The 16286-nt window shown below is 43.4% G+C and overlaps 1 protein-coding gene across 1 annotated transcript in view; it reads left to right on the forward strand.

The window, feature by feature from the left end:
• The first annotated feature begins 486 nt into the window (after positions 1 to 486).
• Positions 487 to 16286, forward strand: part of ADAMTSL3 (ADAMTS like 3) — a 538572-nt gene continuing 522772 nt past the window's right edge. Inside the window, exons 1-2 of the mRNA XM_040414069.1 lie at positions 487 to 773; positions 14131 to 14228. Of these exons, the coding sequence (XP_040270003.1) occupies positions 14169 to 14228 (60 nt within the window). The 5' untranslated portion in view covers positions 487 to 773; positions 14131 to 14168. The remainder of the gene's footprint in view (positions 774 to 14130; positions 14229 to 16286) is intronic.

The following is a 16286-nucleotide window of genomic DNA, read 5'->3' on the forward strand; positions in this document are numbered from 1 at the left end:
CCGGTAGCGACTGCTACCTCTGCACCCCCTATAGCTACGCCCCTGCCTCCAGTCCTGAGGGGTTGGCACTTCTTATTAACAGCAAAGTCAAAAAGTAAAGGCCTTTAAAAGAAATATTTGGTACAATAAATTGTGAGTATGATCCAGTTCTAATACTTGGTGTCTGCTCAGAGAAGCTTCTACTCCCTGTATGAAATGTGCTTCATTCTGCTGTCCCCCCTGTCAGCTAGAGTTTAAAATGGAAAAAATGTAAAGAAGCTGAGATGGAAATCCTTCAGATCAGGTTGCCCTTGGGCCTCTTAAAGTCTAAGAGCTACCAGGAACCCTGCCTTTTTATTTTGGCTTCAGCTACCGTATTACAGGAGCATGTCTGTCTGCTCGCAGCTGCTTTTCCACAGGGAGCCCGTAAAAGCAGAGCCCTCGCTGCCTTTCCCCAGGACGCCCACTAGGCGGCGCTGACGGACGCGTGCCGGCTTCTCGGGCTGTCACCAGCAGACCTGTTGCATTTGCACTGAGCCGCTTGACTGGTGCAGGAGAGGCAGATTCCAGCTGTACCCCAGAAGCTGTTCCAGTCACCCGCTGCGGGTCACCCCTGAGCCAGACCCTCACTGTGATCACAATGGTGCCCTCTAATCCCGGCCCCCACCAGAAGACCATGAGGAGCTGAAGGCTGCACTGCTGAGGACACTTCTGGACTTCTTCCCCATCCGGCACGAGCCTAGAGAGGATAGAAGATATATGAGAAGGGCTTCTGGGAGACAGCCCTGAGGAAGGTGAGCTGTCATCTCTCATCTCATGGTTTTATAAGATAGATATCAAATGATTGCTTCTTCTGATTAACCCATTGATCATTTATGGAAAGGAAGGGGTTACAAGATCAGGGCACTGCAGATTTTCTTGCCCATTAAAAGCATTAGGTTCAGAAGTGTGCCCTCCATCTGCCGGGTATAAGCATGCCTCTGTGGTGTATGTCATCTGTGGCCATGAGTGACATCTAGAAATGACCCATAAATTCTCAGTCGCATTCTTTAGATATTGAGGTCATCACAATGTATTAAAAAAAAAAATCTTGTAACCAGTGCCAGAACGAACGTCTCTACTGTTATTTTTATTTAGACATAATGCAAAGTGACCACATTGGGACATACATTAGCCTGGCGGGGGTACAGATAGCATTGTTATGTGCGGCACAGTGTGCCCATTAATGTCATCATGTCACACACCGGGCACAGTGACAGCAGTCATTCTCAGATATACATTTTCATGTTTATGATTAAGGTACAACGTGGGCACCATTCATAATATATGGTGGGCAGTGCGCACACACCTGAAAAAAAACAACAACCTAGAAATATGTTGTCACCAGTGACACTTTGATAGTTATTATGGCTCAACGTGCTTTTATTTCTTATTTATATATTTATTTATTTATTTATTTATTTCAATGTGTTTTTATTTATTTTTGTATTTATTTATTATTATTTTATTTCAATGTACATTTTATGTCTGTGTCATTCTTGGTTCCTCTTGAATAATTCAGGTACAGACTCATTTAAAATATATGACAGTGATGGAATAGCAGGGACTTGAATATTATAAAGGGGTTATTGGGCCCCCCATTTAACACCAACGTGGAGGATGCGTAGAGGATATTGCCCTTTCCCCACTGGCTGCTCTATGAAGGATTGCGATGTATTAGACCGGTGGATTTGTCTGCCCCCTTGTACCCAGTGGTTCTAGGTACCTAGACGGCTCATACATAGAGTATCAGCATACATGTGCTTGTATAAGCAGTCACCCACCGCTCCATACATTCACATCCCCAGGATCTCCGCTCATGGACCAAATAACTTGGAAAGACTATTCTAAAGTTTATAGGCACTCCATCCCGACCCTTGGTAGCCATAGTCACGCAAATGATAGACATGCAAATTATATCGGCTGGATTCAGTCTATGCCATGTGAATGAATGCTGACCATCCTGGAAGATAGGGGGAGTATGAAGCCTAGAGGATTGAAATCCTGTGATTTTACTAGATATACAACTATACACAGTGGAAGGAATATGTGGCAGGTGGATCTGATTGCAGAAATATGGGATAACTTTCTGCACTGAAACTTCTCTCAATAAGGCTTTATGCTCATGACCATCTGTGTTTTGTGGTGTGCAAATCGCAAATAGTGTCTGAGAGCATGCCGCCATTTTTGTAACTCCTGTAGAAATGTCTTATCCTTGTCCGCAAAATGGACTAATATATGACATGTCTCATCGTTTTTTTGTGGGGCAGCGGAACCAACATACGGATGCGGACAGCACCCAGTGTGCTGTCTGCATCTTTTGTGGCCCAATTGAAAGGAATAGGTCCGCATCCGATCAGCAGCATAAGGCTACATACACACGACTGTTCTTTGGTTCCACATCCGAGCCACATTTTTTGCGGGTTGGATGTGGACCCATTCACTTTATCGGAGCCGCAAAACTCCTTGTGCTGTCCGCATCCCCTCCTCCGTTCCGTGGCCCTGCACGGTCGTGTGCATGTGGCCTAATGAGAATCGAAAGCGAACCGAAAATGTGGCCATGTGTGTGAGGACTAAACTTCATTTTCTCTTTCCCCTTCAGGGTAAATTCACTTGCGGGGGATTTGTTGCAGAAATTACTGCAAGTGTCCCATTTGTCAGAATTGAGCCTGCAGAAAACCGTCTGCTTGCCACAGTTACAGTGCCATTCAGATGGATGTAATAGATTTTCAGTCGCAGAAATGTATGCAAGCCTGTGAAGTTGCATCTACTTAGGTGAACAGGAAGGGTTAATCACACATGCATATGTCATGTTCACATTAGCAGCACACATGTTATTAAAGATTATTTGTATCTTTAGCTGGGGTACAGTATATGAGCGATCACAGGAAGGAATATTTTCTGATGGTGAGAACATTTACATTAGTCGTGTGGATGTAAAGGAATTGGAATAAAGCGGTCCTGGCACTGAGGTCACACCCGCTGTGGCGCTGGCAGACTATATTATATGTATGACGGTCTCCCGACTCCTCCCCAGCAGATGATGAAAATAGGGTCGGTTATGTTGAATTTGAATGCCCGCTCCTCTAGGAGGTAATCCGACATCAGGGATGTCTGGCAGCGCCTTACACCCCGTTAACACCGGCATGATCGGGCGCACATACATGTCTATGTGGGAGTTCATGAGAATACATTTTGGCTGAATGAGGATTGAAGGAATATGGTCATACATTAGAAAGAGGTAGGTTGGTGGCTGGACAACCATTAAATGAACGATCATCTGATGAATGATCATTACACTGATGCAGGCTTACACATTTTAGTCCATATTGGTCATTACAGTCATTGACACTGGCCATACATGTGCAATAAAACAGGCATAGGACAAAGAATAGTTTGTGTAATGGCTACTGCCCCAAATACGGTCAAGTACTTGTGACTATCGGCTCGAGTGCCGTACCCACCAATCACCTGCAGTCCCATAGAGAATGGATGGAGAGGTAGGGCGCATTTCTAAATCAGATTGGTCGAATGGGCCCCCCTTCTCAGGATCGGTGGGGGTCCCAGCAGTCGGACCCCCAGCGATCAGCTAGTTATCTCCTATCCTGAAAATTGGCACAACCCCTTTGATGCACCCAATGTTGGAAAGTTTGAAGTACTCCTAGTACTCCTTGTGATCATGAGAACAGGTCCCCAGAAATGAATAGAACAGCTACGTCAGCCAGGTAGATAAATGGAGTGGTATGGGACCCCTGTTCTCAGGATCGGTGGGGGTCCCAAAGGTCAGACCTCCACCGATCAGTTAATTATCCCCTATCCTGTGGGCAGAGAAAAACTTTAAATCTTGGCACAACCAACTCCTCTAATGTTTTTGCTTTTCGTTTGCAAACGATAGCAGACTATGACTGTAATGCCTCGTGCATACGACCACATGTATTTTGCGGTCCACAAAAACGGATCCGCAAAAAATACGGATGACGTTCGTGTGCAGTCCATATTTTGTGGAGCAGAACAGCTGGCCCCTAATAGAACAGTCTTATCCTTGTCCGTAATGCGGACAATAATAGGACATGTTCTATTTTTTGGCGGAACGGAAATACGGACATAAGGAAACGGAATGCAGACGGAGTAACTTCCATTTTTTTTGCCGACCTATTGAAATGGTTCCGCATACGGTCCGCAAGAAAACCGGAATGGACACGGCAAGAAAATACGTTTGTGTGCATGAGCCCATTGTTTTGGTCCGCATCCGAACCGCAGTTTTTGCGGTTATATTAATGGCTGTCCGTGCCGTTCCGCAAATTGCATCCGTGTTTTGCGTACCACGAAACACACAACGGTCGTGTGCATGTAGCCTAATTCTGTGCTATAAATATGCTCTGACAAATAATGGGGCGAGTGACCCTGATTTTCCCTATGGGTGGTAGTTACAACTCAGTGTTACAATCTCTAACCAGAAAAGGCTGTGCTCCTCTGATTTAAGAAATAAATGAGCAGGTATAGCTCCACTAAAATCTCTGGGTTTCTCTGCTTAGTTGCTCTGAGCTATGGAAATTCCCAAATCCAAGGCCAAGATGCCTGGCTGTTCAGGACATTGGTGTCAGTCCCAAGTTCCTTATAATCACCAATGACATACCAGAAAATATTGAAACGTTTTTCAACAGAAAAAAACTAGCAGGTTGCACAGTGAGGCTGGTACGTCAGTAGAGTATCTGTACTGCTCAGTGCAAAGAAATCCCTGCTGTCAGTTAGGCTTGAGTTTTTGAAAAGGTCCCCACTAGGTGGCGCAGTGGCTCACTGCACAGCTTTGCTCAGAAGTCCTGCCTTTACTTTAGGAGCTATCTGTAACCTCACAGTGACCCTAGTGCAGTAACATTGGCTCTGGGTTCCAAAATACAGATCGTAAAACAAATGTCCTGATAGATTATTACATCATCCCAATATATTATATAAATCTACACTGTTTCATAAACTCCATTTTATGTCCAATAGAAACATACTAAATAAATTGTTTGTTGATGACTTTGTATGGCATCAAGTTTTGTAGGAATGCACAGATTCTCAGACTCTGGCTCCTTCCGGAGGAGCAGCAATCTGTTGTGTCTCCATTCTTCCCCATAAAAGTGAATGGAAATTGCAAGTGTCAAAAAACAGCGCAGCATCATTTTTGTTCAAGTTTATGGGATCTAAAAGGAAATTCCCAAAATTGCATGGCTTGCATTCATTTTTCTTCACAAATTTTGACATGTAGTTCTCTTAGCGGTGCAGGCAGAAGCAGGAGCCCGCTCCGCTCAGCTAATCTTCGCAGAGTACATGGTTGCAGGGTACCCATGTGCTATGCCAGGAGTTAGTAATCCTCCGGGGAGCATGGGCAGGAGCAGCAATATCCATACTCACAGCGCTGCTGCGGCCCCATTGATAAAATGTGTACTCCGTACACCGCTGAGCTGTCAGCGGTGTACAGAGAACTGAGTTTTAAGCGCACAGGGAATGGTGTGCTTTAGGTAGTGAAAAGACTAAGAAAAATACAAAATGAATTAATAAAGTATATTAGAAAAAGTTTGATTAGGGCATTAGCGACATCATATTAAAATTTGATATAAAGGTTTAGTTACTCTTTAAAGGGAGTCTATCAGCAGTTTTGACCATGCAAAAGTACTGACTAATCTAGGTGGAGCATGGGGAGAGCTGAACAATCATAACTTCTGTGGAGATTTTATTGTCAGGACTCAGGAGTATTGTGAATATGAACTTTTATTCTGCCAGGTTCTTCTCCTTAAGTGCAATGGAGGTGGAGCTTCTCTGTGCAGTGCTCTCTGCAGTGTGCTACTTTACTGCTCCGTCCCTCAGCGTTAGGAGGTGGAGCTGTGAAACAAGTCTCGCCTCCTGGGCTTTTGCAAGAGCAGAATATGTTAGAATAAAAGTTAATATTAACACTACTCCTGATAGTAAAATATCCACAAAAGGTATGCTTCTACCGCTCTCCCCAGCCTCTACTTAGTGCTGTCAGCAGTTTAGCATGGTCAAAACTGCTGACAGACTCCATTTAACAGGGAATATAGGTTACATATTTCTGCCCTGCTTTTTTGGTAGCTAGGGATTTACTGTACAGAACACATTCAAGATAGACCACTGTACCTGCAAGAATATACAATCCTATTTAGCTACTAAAGTCTCAAGCATTATAAAGTAGTCAATTTTCCACCCCTGAGAAGAGATCTGGGGGGGCTTTGGCTACAGGTGTTCTTTTGTTTACATGGCACACATCGACAGATAATGAATGTGTACTTAGTGTCCTTTATATGCATTCTTTGCCCTGTAAACAAAGCTCCTTTCAGAGGTGGAATCACTATTTGTAGTCCGTTATAAAGTTACCCACAAAGGGTTAATACTAGAGTTCAGCTGTATAGTCTTCTGAAAAGGACGTGAAAACCACAGAGATTTTTTTTTACATCAGGAGGAGATCCCTAATAGTCAGTGGGTCCTCTCCAATAAGTGTTGCTGATTATTGCATTTGGGAGCAATAGGAGAGATTTACTAAGCGAAATGTTCCAGAATTCCACCCAACAATTGGTGTATATGCTGTGACCATATTTATTATGTGTTTTAGGCACTTTTTGTACCTATAAGAGCTTGCGTTGCGCTAGTGCATGCCAACCAATTGATGGTGTAAAGCTAGACAAAGGTGTCTGCAGATGCATATTTATCCTCCAGCTTCAGCCACTGTGATTAATTGTCACCTTCAATGGAGAAAGACTACACAACTGCTGTGGGGCCCAGTAGAAGGGTCTAGCACTGAACTCCTTCTTATGTTCCTGACATCAAACACTGAATTCTTTCACCTGCCACTAGGAGGAACTCAGTGCAAAGAGATGTTTATAGCTTTAGTTGCAGTCAATATAGCTGTATACATTTCAGTGCATTGAGCTCCCCCTAGTGGTGGCTGCAGGCAGTCAGTCAGTTTTATAATATACTATGTGAGGGAAGCTGCAGACATAGAGCTGCATGATGAAGATTTATCAGTGTTTTTACGCCAGTTGTCTGGTGTGAATACATTGAGAAATATTGTGTTAAGAATGAGTGCCATATTCATGAAGCACCGGTTCCACATTTTATGACATAGAAGTTGGATAACATTGGTGAGGCAGAGCTTGACTTTTTTTTTACAATTTTCTTTTTAATTTTAAAAATATAAATGGTATACGTTAACCAACATTAACCAGTACACATAAATCAACTGCATCAAAAGTCACTGACTCATGTCTATATACCTTCCAGAAAGGAGATGAAAGGGCATTAAAACCATGCTCAATATTGAGGGGGTCCAGCAAAACAGTAAATGGACTCACTGAGTCCAGGTAGGGTCCAATAGGGAAGACCAGTTCAACACCCTTAGTGAGTAAAGGGAATAATGGGACTGTACTAGGGTCCCCTGCCCTTTGTAGAGATATACAGAGCCTCGGTAAGTCAGCCGATGTAGACAAACCTTACTGTACATTGTCCACATCTGGTACAAAGCTGCTGTAAACCCAACTGCAGGATACTGTCACCAGAAGTATTGAAGTAATATTAATTGCACTTATACAGAATGTACAACAGAGTTCCTGCGCACCAAGAGTAATAGGTTTGTATCTGAGTGCACCAACCTATAATATTCCATAGGCAGATTGTTTTATTCTGAACCCTGTGACAAAGGAAACTACAGAGAGAGGGTGTACTCTAAAAAGGGGCTGTGCAACAGTTTATGTAAATCTAGGGAAATTCTTGCCCCCCCCCATACCAGTTGGCATCCAGGGCCACTAGGGGCAGAACCTAACAACCACTGCAACAAAGTGTCAACACTAGGTAGACAAAAAGTCAGTGACAGACAACAAAAATTATACACCCTATGTGTTTCAATATCCCTATATCATCAGGGGTCAGTAAGATAGTATGTATGATGAACAGCCATGATACAATCAGTGCTTAGTATCAGGCAAACTACAGTCAAGAATGTTGTTGGCACTGATAATGGCCATGTGTCGTTTATACTGCATATAGAACATACCTCCCAACTTATTACATACCTCCCAAATCGCAAACATGGACAATAGCAGTTTGTGGCACGCCTCTAACTCAGCCCAAAGCATATCTATGTGCACCCAATCCCACCCAGTCCTCTTAAGTGACTCACACAGAAGTTTTGCCAACATTGTGCCACCTCACAGTAGTTATGCCCACATTGTGTCCCCACACAGTAGTTATGCCCACATTGTGCCCCTTCACATTAGTTATGCCCACATTGTGCCCCCTCATAGTAGATATGCCTATGTTGTGCCACTTTCACAGTAGATATGTGTCACGGACGTACTGAGACATACGGACGTCCCCGCGACAGTGAGTGGCAGGAGATCTTTGAGACTGGCAACGCGTGGTTTGATTTCACATGTTTACCTTGTGGATCAATAGGCGTCTGTGTTGTTTCTTTTTATTGAGTTTTTCAAAAGGTAAACAGTACATTCAATGTTCCTTTGGCTGACATGTCATACATTATAAGTAAGATAAAGTACATATCAAATGGTAAGTATCAAGTTAAATCCCCGCAACTCCCCATTGCCCTCCCACCCCTCCCTTTTCCCTGGATGCTGGTTTTTGTTGTCAGGAAGGCTCCTGAGTTTCCTTAAATATGATTTTCTAGATGCTGTTCACGACCCTATCCCATTACAATTAATTACAGCATGTTTTGACCTTAACAACATTTATTTTCTTTATATTAGTTCATTTACCATATCTACGGGGGAAAAGATTGAATATATGATAACCAGTTTGCGTGATATGATTTAGATGCCTTTTTTTCCTTTTCTGCTGCCCATCTATCAGCTAGTAGGCATGTCTTAGTATGATTTATAATCTCCGCTACTGAAGGTGTCTTTGCTAATAGACAGTGTTTTAATATACATCTTTTTGTAGCCAGCAATACCACATGAACTACTAATGGAGTATGAGGGCTAGTAACATGGAACAAAAGTTCCTCAGGTGTTTTTGTTAATTTTGTTTTAAGTTTATCATTGAGTTGTAGTGAGCATTTAGGGCAATCTTTTAGCCTCTTATAATTGGAAATGGTCTTATTACTTGTGATGTCAAAACCAGGCGCCTGTGTTGTTTCTGGTATTGGCCAAACCCTTAACCTCCAGGTGTTGCTATTGTGGTCATTTAACTTTCCCTATGTATAGTTGTTTCTCCCACAATGCTGTGCGGTTTATAGCTTCAGTTGGACCTGTGGATAGCTGGTGTTAGGATCTTGGCTGAGTTCCTGGTGCTGCCATAGATTCTTGGACGTTAAATGTTACCTTTCCCTTTGTATTTTGGCTTTCCTGTGTGTTGCATTTCTTTGTTGTTTTGTATTAGGCCTCAGGGAGACTCCCATTCATCCTTCCTTTTGGAGATACAGGATGTCTCAGTCCTGTCATTAGTACCAGGGTCCTTTAGCTTTAGATAGGACTTTAGGTATTCCTGTGTATAACTTACCTACCTCTGGGGTCTGTTCATACTGGAAGTCAGTCAGGGCTTTGATTAGGGTTTTCACTAGGAGGTGTCCATCTTCCTTCCCTAGTTTCAGGCCTTATTTCCATTTCCCTTTCCCTCCTATGTACTTTGTGGGGTTTCCCTCCCACACTAGAGCGTGACAATATGCCAACATTGTGCCCCCACAGTGGATATGCCCACATAGTTCCCCCACTGTAGATATGTCCACATTGTGCCCACACTATAAAAATGCCCACAATATGATCCCACAGTAGATATGCCCACATTATGTAGCTATGGTGCAGTCGCACATCATGCCTGCTGGGCTGTGTAGGAGAAGCACAGAGGCTGATTCCTGGGCCTGCACTCTCCTCCTACACATCCCAGCAGAGCAATGTGTGTTTGACCGCGTCGTGGCTGCTGGGCAGTGACAACAGTTGAATGATGAAGCAGGGAGTGGACAGCTCCCTATTCACCATTGCATAAACTGTCTCTGTATCCTAAGGACGCAGAGACAGTTGGGAGCAGAACATACTTTGGCTCTCCCGAGACCGTGGAACAGCCACTGCATCTGGACAGTTATGAGGTATGTATAGAGAAAACCCCTCCCTTGACTGTGATATATCTGCCACATCTTCCTGCTGTTTTAGGCTAGGGCTGCACGATGACATGTGTCGTGCAACAATAAGTCGCGCGACACATAGGGCACAACTACACTGCAACATGTTTCACGCGACATTGATGTCGCACCAATGTCACGCAATAATTTTTATAATGCTAGTCTATGGTGTCGCATTGCAACATGCGACATGCTGCGACTGCGATGCAACAGTCGCAGAAAAATCCATTTTGGATGGATTTTTTGCTACTGTCGTGTCTCAGTCGCAGCATGTCGCATGTCGCAGTGCAACATCATAGACTATCATTATAAAAATTGTCGCGCGACATTGGAGCGACCAAATGTCGTGCAACACATTTCATCGTTTAGCCCTAGCCTTAACTCTTTTTGGGTCCCTCGTAGGTCCTCCATGTTTTCCTATCTGAAATATTTGGAGCATATCTACGGGATACTATATAAGTAAATAGTTGGGAAGGCGGAATGAAAAAGTTAGAGGGACCCCATTCTGCTTTTAGGTTGGGATTTCATAGATGGGCCCCCTACGTTTCAGACTTTTATGGCCTATCCTATGCTGTCAATGTCTTTTCTGTACTAGAACTATATTTCATTTAACAGTACTTCATGATGTATCTAATCTATAAAGTTAGTGACACATACAGCAAGCATTGTGTAGAGAAGACTGATGTGATCGGTGGGGTCATATCCGGCGTGACATGACCCTGCAGTGTTATACTTTTGGAGAGGAACAGGTGAAGAGAACGTTTAGCTGTTTTTCAGACCTAGAGGGAAATGAAAGTTCTTCGCAGCCACACTTGGAAAGAATACCTTTCATTATTTTCCATGTATATTTATTTGACTCTCCTAATCCACATGCCGATATGATCCTTTTAATAAACACGTTCCGTTCCAGTCCCTGAAGAAGATCTCCTGTGGGCAGCGATTAGAGGGTTTGATAACAATTTGACAAGTTGTTTTACTTAATGAAAAGTGACCGCTAAGCTCATATGTTTTCATTTCATTTGTCTAGACGGCTCACTTATCTTTTTTTCTCCCCTCTCAGCTCTAGACTATACTACTTCGCAAGACTTGATGACCATTTTCCACAATAGTTGGGGTGCACATAAAAGGCTGGCTGCGTTTTAGGCTCGGAGACTGGTGGAATGTTATTGAGAAGGTGGAATAGCAGAGCGCTCTGTGCGACATTAATCAGCTCGCTGCTGGCAGTCTCTGTTTTCCTGTTATTCCTGAACGATCCTCTACATGTGACTAAACCTAGTGACGCTCAGTCTCTGCAGTCATATTGAGGAGTCGGAACACATAAAAATACATTAAGGTCTACCTTAATGTATTTTTATGTGCTCCGAGGATTATACTGTGTTTTAGATTAAATTGCTTTGGCTGTGGTGTGGACACGGTTTACTTCGTGGTAGCAATTTTAGGATCCGGGAGCTCTGTACAACAAGTGCGGTTATATTTAGGAGTCGACTTTCTGAGGCACCGAAGCATTTCCCTTTTGGCAAAACAGGTCTTTTATTATCATCTTTTATGTGTTTTTGGCTAATTGAGCTAATGGAGGAAGGATGCTCAGTCTGAATTACCCAAGCCAGACATCGCCTCTCCTCATCATTACTTACAACACTAGAGCTTTGTGCTGAAGTTTCCTTTGTGTATGGCCTAATGCACACAACTGTATCTGTTTGCGATTGCAGTCATCCGCAAAACACGAACACTGCCCGTGTGCGTTCCACAATTTCCCGCTCAGCACATCCCACCCTATATTAAAAATGACTATTCTTGTCCACAAAATGGACAAGAATAGGATATGTTCTTTTCCTTTTTTTGCTTGACAGTGGAACGGACGTACAGATGTGGACAGCAATCGGTGTGCTATCCGCATTTTTTGTGGCCCCATTAAAATGAATGGGTCCCTATCCGATCCGCGGATCGGATACAGACCTAATTTATGGTTCTGTGCATGAGGCCTTAATGTGGTATGATGTGGGCGCTTTAGAGTCAAAATGGATCAAACGTCTGAACACAGCAACCATCTAGGGGTCGCCATCTGCTTCATAGGGTGATTGACAGTAGAGGCCAACTACTGTATATATCAGGAGCAACAGACTTGGGAGCTTGGTTTTATATGCATTCAATGGCATTTTTATTTATGGAGTGTATGCATGATATGGTTTAGGTTCTTTGCGTGAAATTCATTATTCCCCCTACGCCTGCTTCACCAGATTTACAAATGTTTAATGCCATTGTGACTTCTAGTCACAATTGGCATTTTATGCCACTCTCGCCAATTTTTTCTAAAAAAGGGGCATGGTGAGGGATGGGCAGGGCGATCATCCCTACCCCTTCCCTTTGCCATGGAAGCATACTTCTCGGCACTGGCTTCCAGCTCCTTCTCTTCCAGGCTTTGCCTTCTCTACTTGGCTCCCAGGATGTAAACTTCCATTTTGCTGCTGCTGCAGCCAATTGCAGGCTGTAGTGGTTACCTGCTTCTCTTAAAGGGGTTATCCAACCCCTATAATGACCCTCCTATTGCCCAGGCTTCTCATATAGGCTATACTTACCCCTCTCCCTGGCACCCTGCTCCCTGGACGGCCGCATAACATCCAGTGACGGGGGTTAGCGAATAGCAGGCCACGACGGGGACGAGCCTCCCTAGCATCGTGGGAGAAGGCGATGCAGTGGTGGCCGCAATGTAAAATGGTCATGTGACACAATTAGGGCAGGTCACTGCTGTGACCATTGATTGACTGTGGCAGCATCAAAATGGAAGTTTGCATCCTGGGAGCTGAACGGAGAAGCCGAGGCCAGAAAGAGAAGGAACCTGCAGATAATTATGCTTCCCTTCGCAGGTCTGCCAAAGAAGGGGGGTTTGCTAAACACCTCCCCTCTAAAGGAAGTAACCCAACATTTTTCTAAAGGACTCTGTCACTAGTTTATGCTGCCCTTAGGACACCATAAAACTGGTGACAGATTCCCTTTAAAGCTGGGTATACCCTTGAGATAACTGTCAGTCAAACGCTTGCCCGATCCTCCCATACATGCATACAGCATGTAGCTGCCAGTGATGTCTTATCTCTCAGAAAACAAAAGGATCAACTTCAACAGGACTTATCCTTATCTCTCCCAAAATCTGCAACAGGGGAGAATAGGGATGACCAAACCTGCCGAAATTTAATATCTAATGTGTATGGCCAGCTTTACTCTTTCCCTCCATACGTAAAAAGGTGATGCACCCCAGCACATTGTTTTGTCCAGGATGCTTCACACCTCTTGTTCTGGCCCGCGTACCGCTATCCCCTGAACTTTGTATGTGTGCTGTACAGGTATGACGTACCTTAATAGTGCATAAATCAACCAAAGTAGACCAGGATGTTTACAAGGTTGGAAGCGATGTTAACCCCTCTGACTTCTGAAGTGACTTGTGTGTTTAGTAGTAGTTCTGTCATGTGTATAATAAAGATACACTAACAACCCCTGTAATTTAGCAGTATATTTTTGAACTATGGGAGAAAACTGTAGCAAATCACAAATCAATAGGGGCTAGGTTACTTATTTTAGGTGCAATGTTCTAGACCCAAGGCTGCACTGAAATGCATAATACTCTACTACTTTAGTGTCAGTAGGGAATGGAAGCATACTGCAGCCAGTCTTTGTAGGTGGACCCCCTCTTTAATAATATAAAGCTGTCCATGTGGCACAGATTCAGTCCTAAGTGTTTCAGATGATCAGAACTTTATGTCCAATAATAGCTACCCTATCATCAGTGGGCCGAAGCATCCATCTGTTTCATGCATGTGAACCGCTGCAGAGTGCTAAGATCTGCAAGAACTGAAGTGTCTTACTTTACTTTGTCCATCATACTCTTGCTATGCTACAGTATATATCATAAGTTGCTTAAAGTTGCTAGATTTAAAGTCAGAACTTGTATTCATGTATAAATCCTTATGACTGACACTTCTTTTTTTTAAATATTAAAGTTTACGTGAGGTTGAAGTGGGACCACGTGTGCAAGATGGCCTCTCGGTTGCTGGCATTGTGGATAATGATGTCATTGAAGTCATCAAGATATCAGGTAAATACAGCGTATAGAAAGGTTATGTCCACTATGTCCTTCCTCCTTGTGACGCCACTGGGACAAAAGACCTACAGACCCCCAAAGTGGTTTGGTCCCAAAAACCGTTGCTACTTCAGCACTCCCTCTGGTCATTCTACTGTTTTTAGGTTGTTATATGCATAAAATGAGGAAATAAAGTGCAATGTGTATAATAATCTAATCTTGATATTGGTTCCAAATAAAACACAATTGTAATGTAGACTTGTTGTCTACGGGGAACCATTTTTAAGCTTCATTCAGCCCTCAAGATGTCTGTTTTGTGTTTAGGTGACATGTCAAATGTGAGTCTTCAAGTTCTTGTCATCTAATCCATGGTTTTGGAGCCAGTAGACACAATACTGTGCCATATTGTTGTGTGGCAATTTCATTGCTGTCCCTCGGTTGGAGTAACAGCCAAAATGAACATTCTCTGCCCACGTTAAGACTGTGCAGCTGCAATTATAGACAAAGCTAATTTTATGCTTGGCGTCTGTCTGTTCACTTTCCAAGTAGAAAATGTTTCATATCAAGACTACTGAGGCAATTACGACTATCGCAAATAAAATCCTTTGGTGAGCTTTGTCTGGCCTCCAGCAGTGCCCCTCCTTGAACGTGTCAGATCATAATGCCAACTCTTGTTTCTAAAGAAAGTGCCAGTCTCAGTCTGCTGAATACTAACAGTTTCATGATTTAGATCAAGATATGTCATCTTCAAAGCAAACTGTATTGTAACAAATTGCCATTGCATATTCACATAAGGGTGCATTCACACGACCGTAAGCGGACAGCAAAACACTTATGGTTGTGTGAATGCCCCCTTGGGTAGTAGTGGTGTGCCATAGAATCCCACCACCACTATATCTAAAAAATGTTAATACTCATTGGGTAGAATTTATTAAAGGATGTATGCCAATTTATGGCATATAAAATGCAGGCATATGGGAGGTCAGATGGCAGCGCAATGGTTAGTTCCCCCCCCCCCCCCCCCCCGCTCACGCCAGGTCTAAAATTGTCGGCATTTATGAAAATATGTGATCAGCACTCCAATATTATGGTCTGGGTGCTCGTGAGAGAAAAAAATTAGTCTGAGAAAAGGGACATCCACGGCACATCCAGGATTGTTCTTACCCTCCTGCCAACAAGGAGATCCCGCTGAAAACGGTCTAATGATAGACCGAAATGTCCGGGGAATACAATGTGGCTAATATATTTCCCTTACTCCTGAATGTAAACAACACTGTCTATGTGATGTGAACAATTCTTGACAATTAAAAATAATTTAATATACCTAAACTGGAGTGCCGTGGATATCCCTTATCTCGAGCTAAAATTGTCGGCATGGGTGGGAAAGAGGACGGGCCAGCAGTTCCTGTTTCAGGCATAGAAAAATGTCTAAGTGTACAGCTCGGGAGCTGTCGTTTAGACATTTAGAACTGGTGCATCTAAAACGCCAGTCTTAATAAATGTGCCCCATAGTTCTACACAGGACAAGTATACACCAAATAGTAGGAGCTCTCTGGATCTGGCATTGCCGGTTGTACCGTATGCCGCTGGCCCAATTGGCTATAATGGGATCCGGCAGAGATCCGGTTGCTGCCTGGCCAAAATGCCAGGATTTGGGTGGACAAAAACCGTTGCGTGCAGTGCATTACTGTTTGCTTAGTAATCAGTTTTTGTAAAACTATTATACCAGTTGTGTCTGACCAGTTGTTTTATGGGTCAAACACAACTGATGACTTATTTGTGCATTTCGTGCTCCGATCCAGTGTTCATATCTTGAGGTAGCCAGACTGAAAAATGCTACATGCTAGCCTTTCTGTCTGGCACTAGGAGACATCCATCTGTACAACTGATGCACTGGATGCCAAAAATGGTCCAGTAGGAACCCATGGGATCAGATCGGGCATCAGTATCTTGTGGCATTTCTGTACTATGCTGAAGGGAAACTACACTGGATGCCGTATACTGTGTATTTTTATATATATATATATATATATAGGAACCCAGCCTAAATGTAAATGTAGAGCCTCTTTATAG

The sequence above is a fragment of the Bufo bufo genome, chromosome 1 (genome assembly GCF_905171765.1).
Source record: "Bufo bufo chromosome 1, aBufBuf1.1, whole genome shotgun sequence".
Taxonomy (NCBI): Eukaryota; Metazoa; Chordata; class Amphibia; order Anura; family Bufonidae; genus Bufo; species Bufo bufo.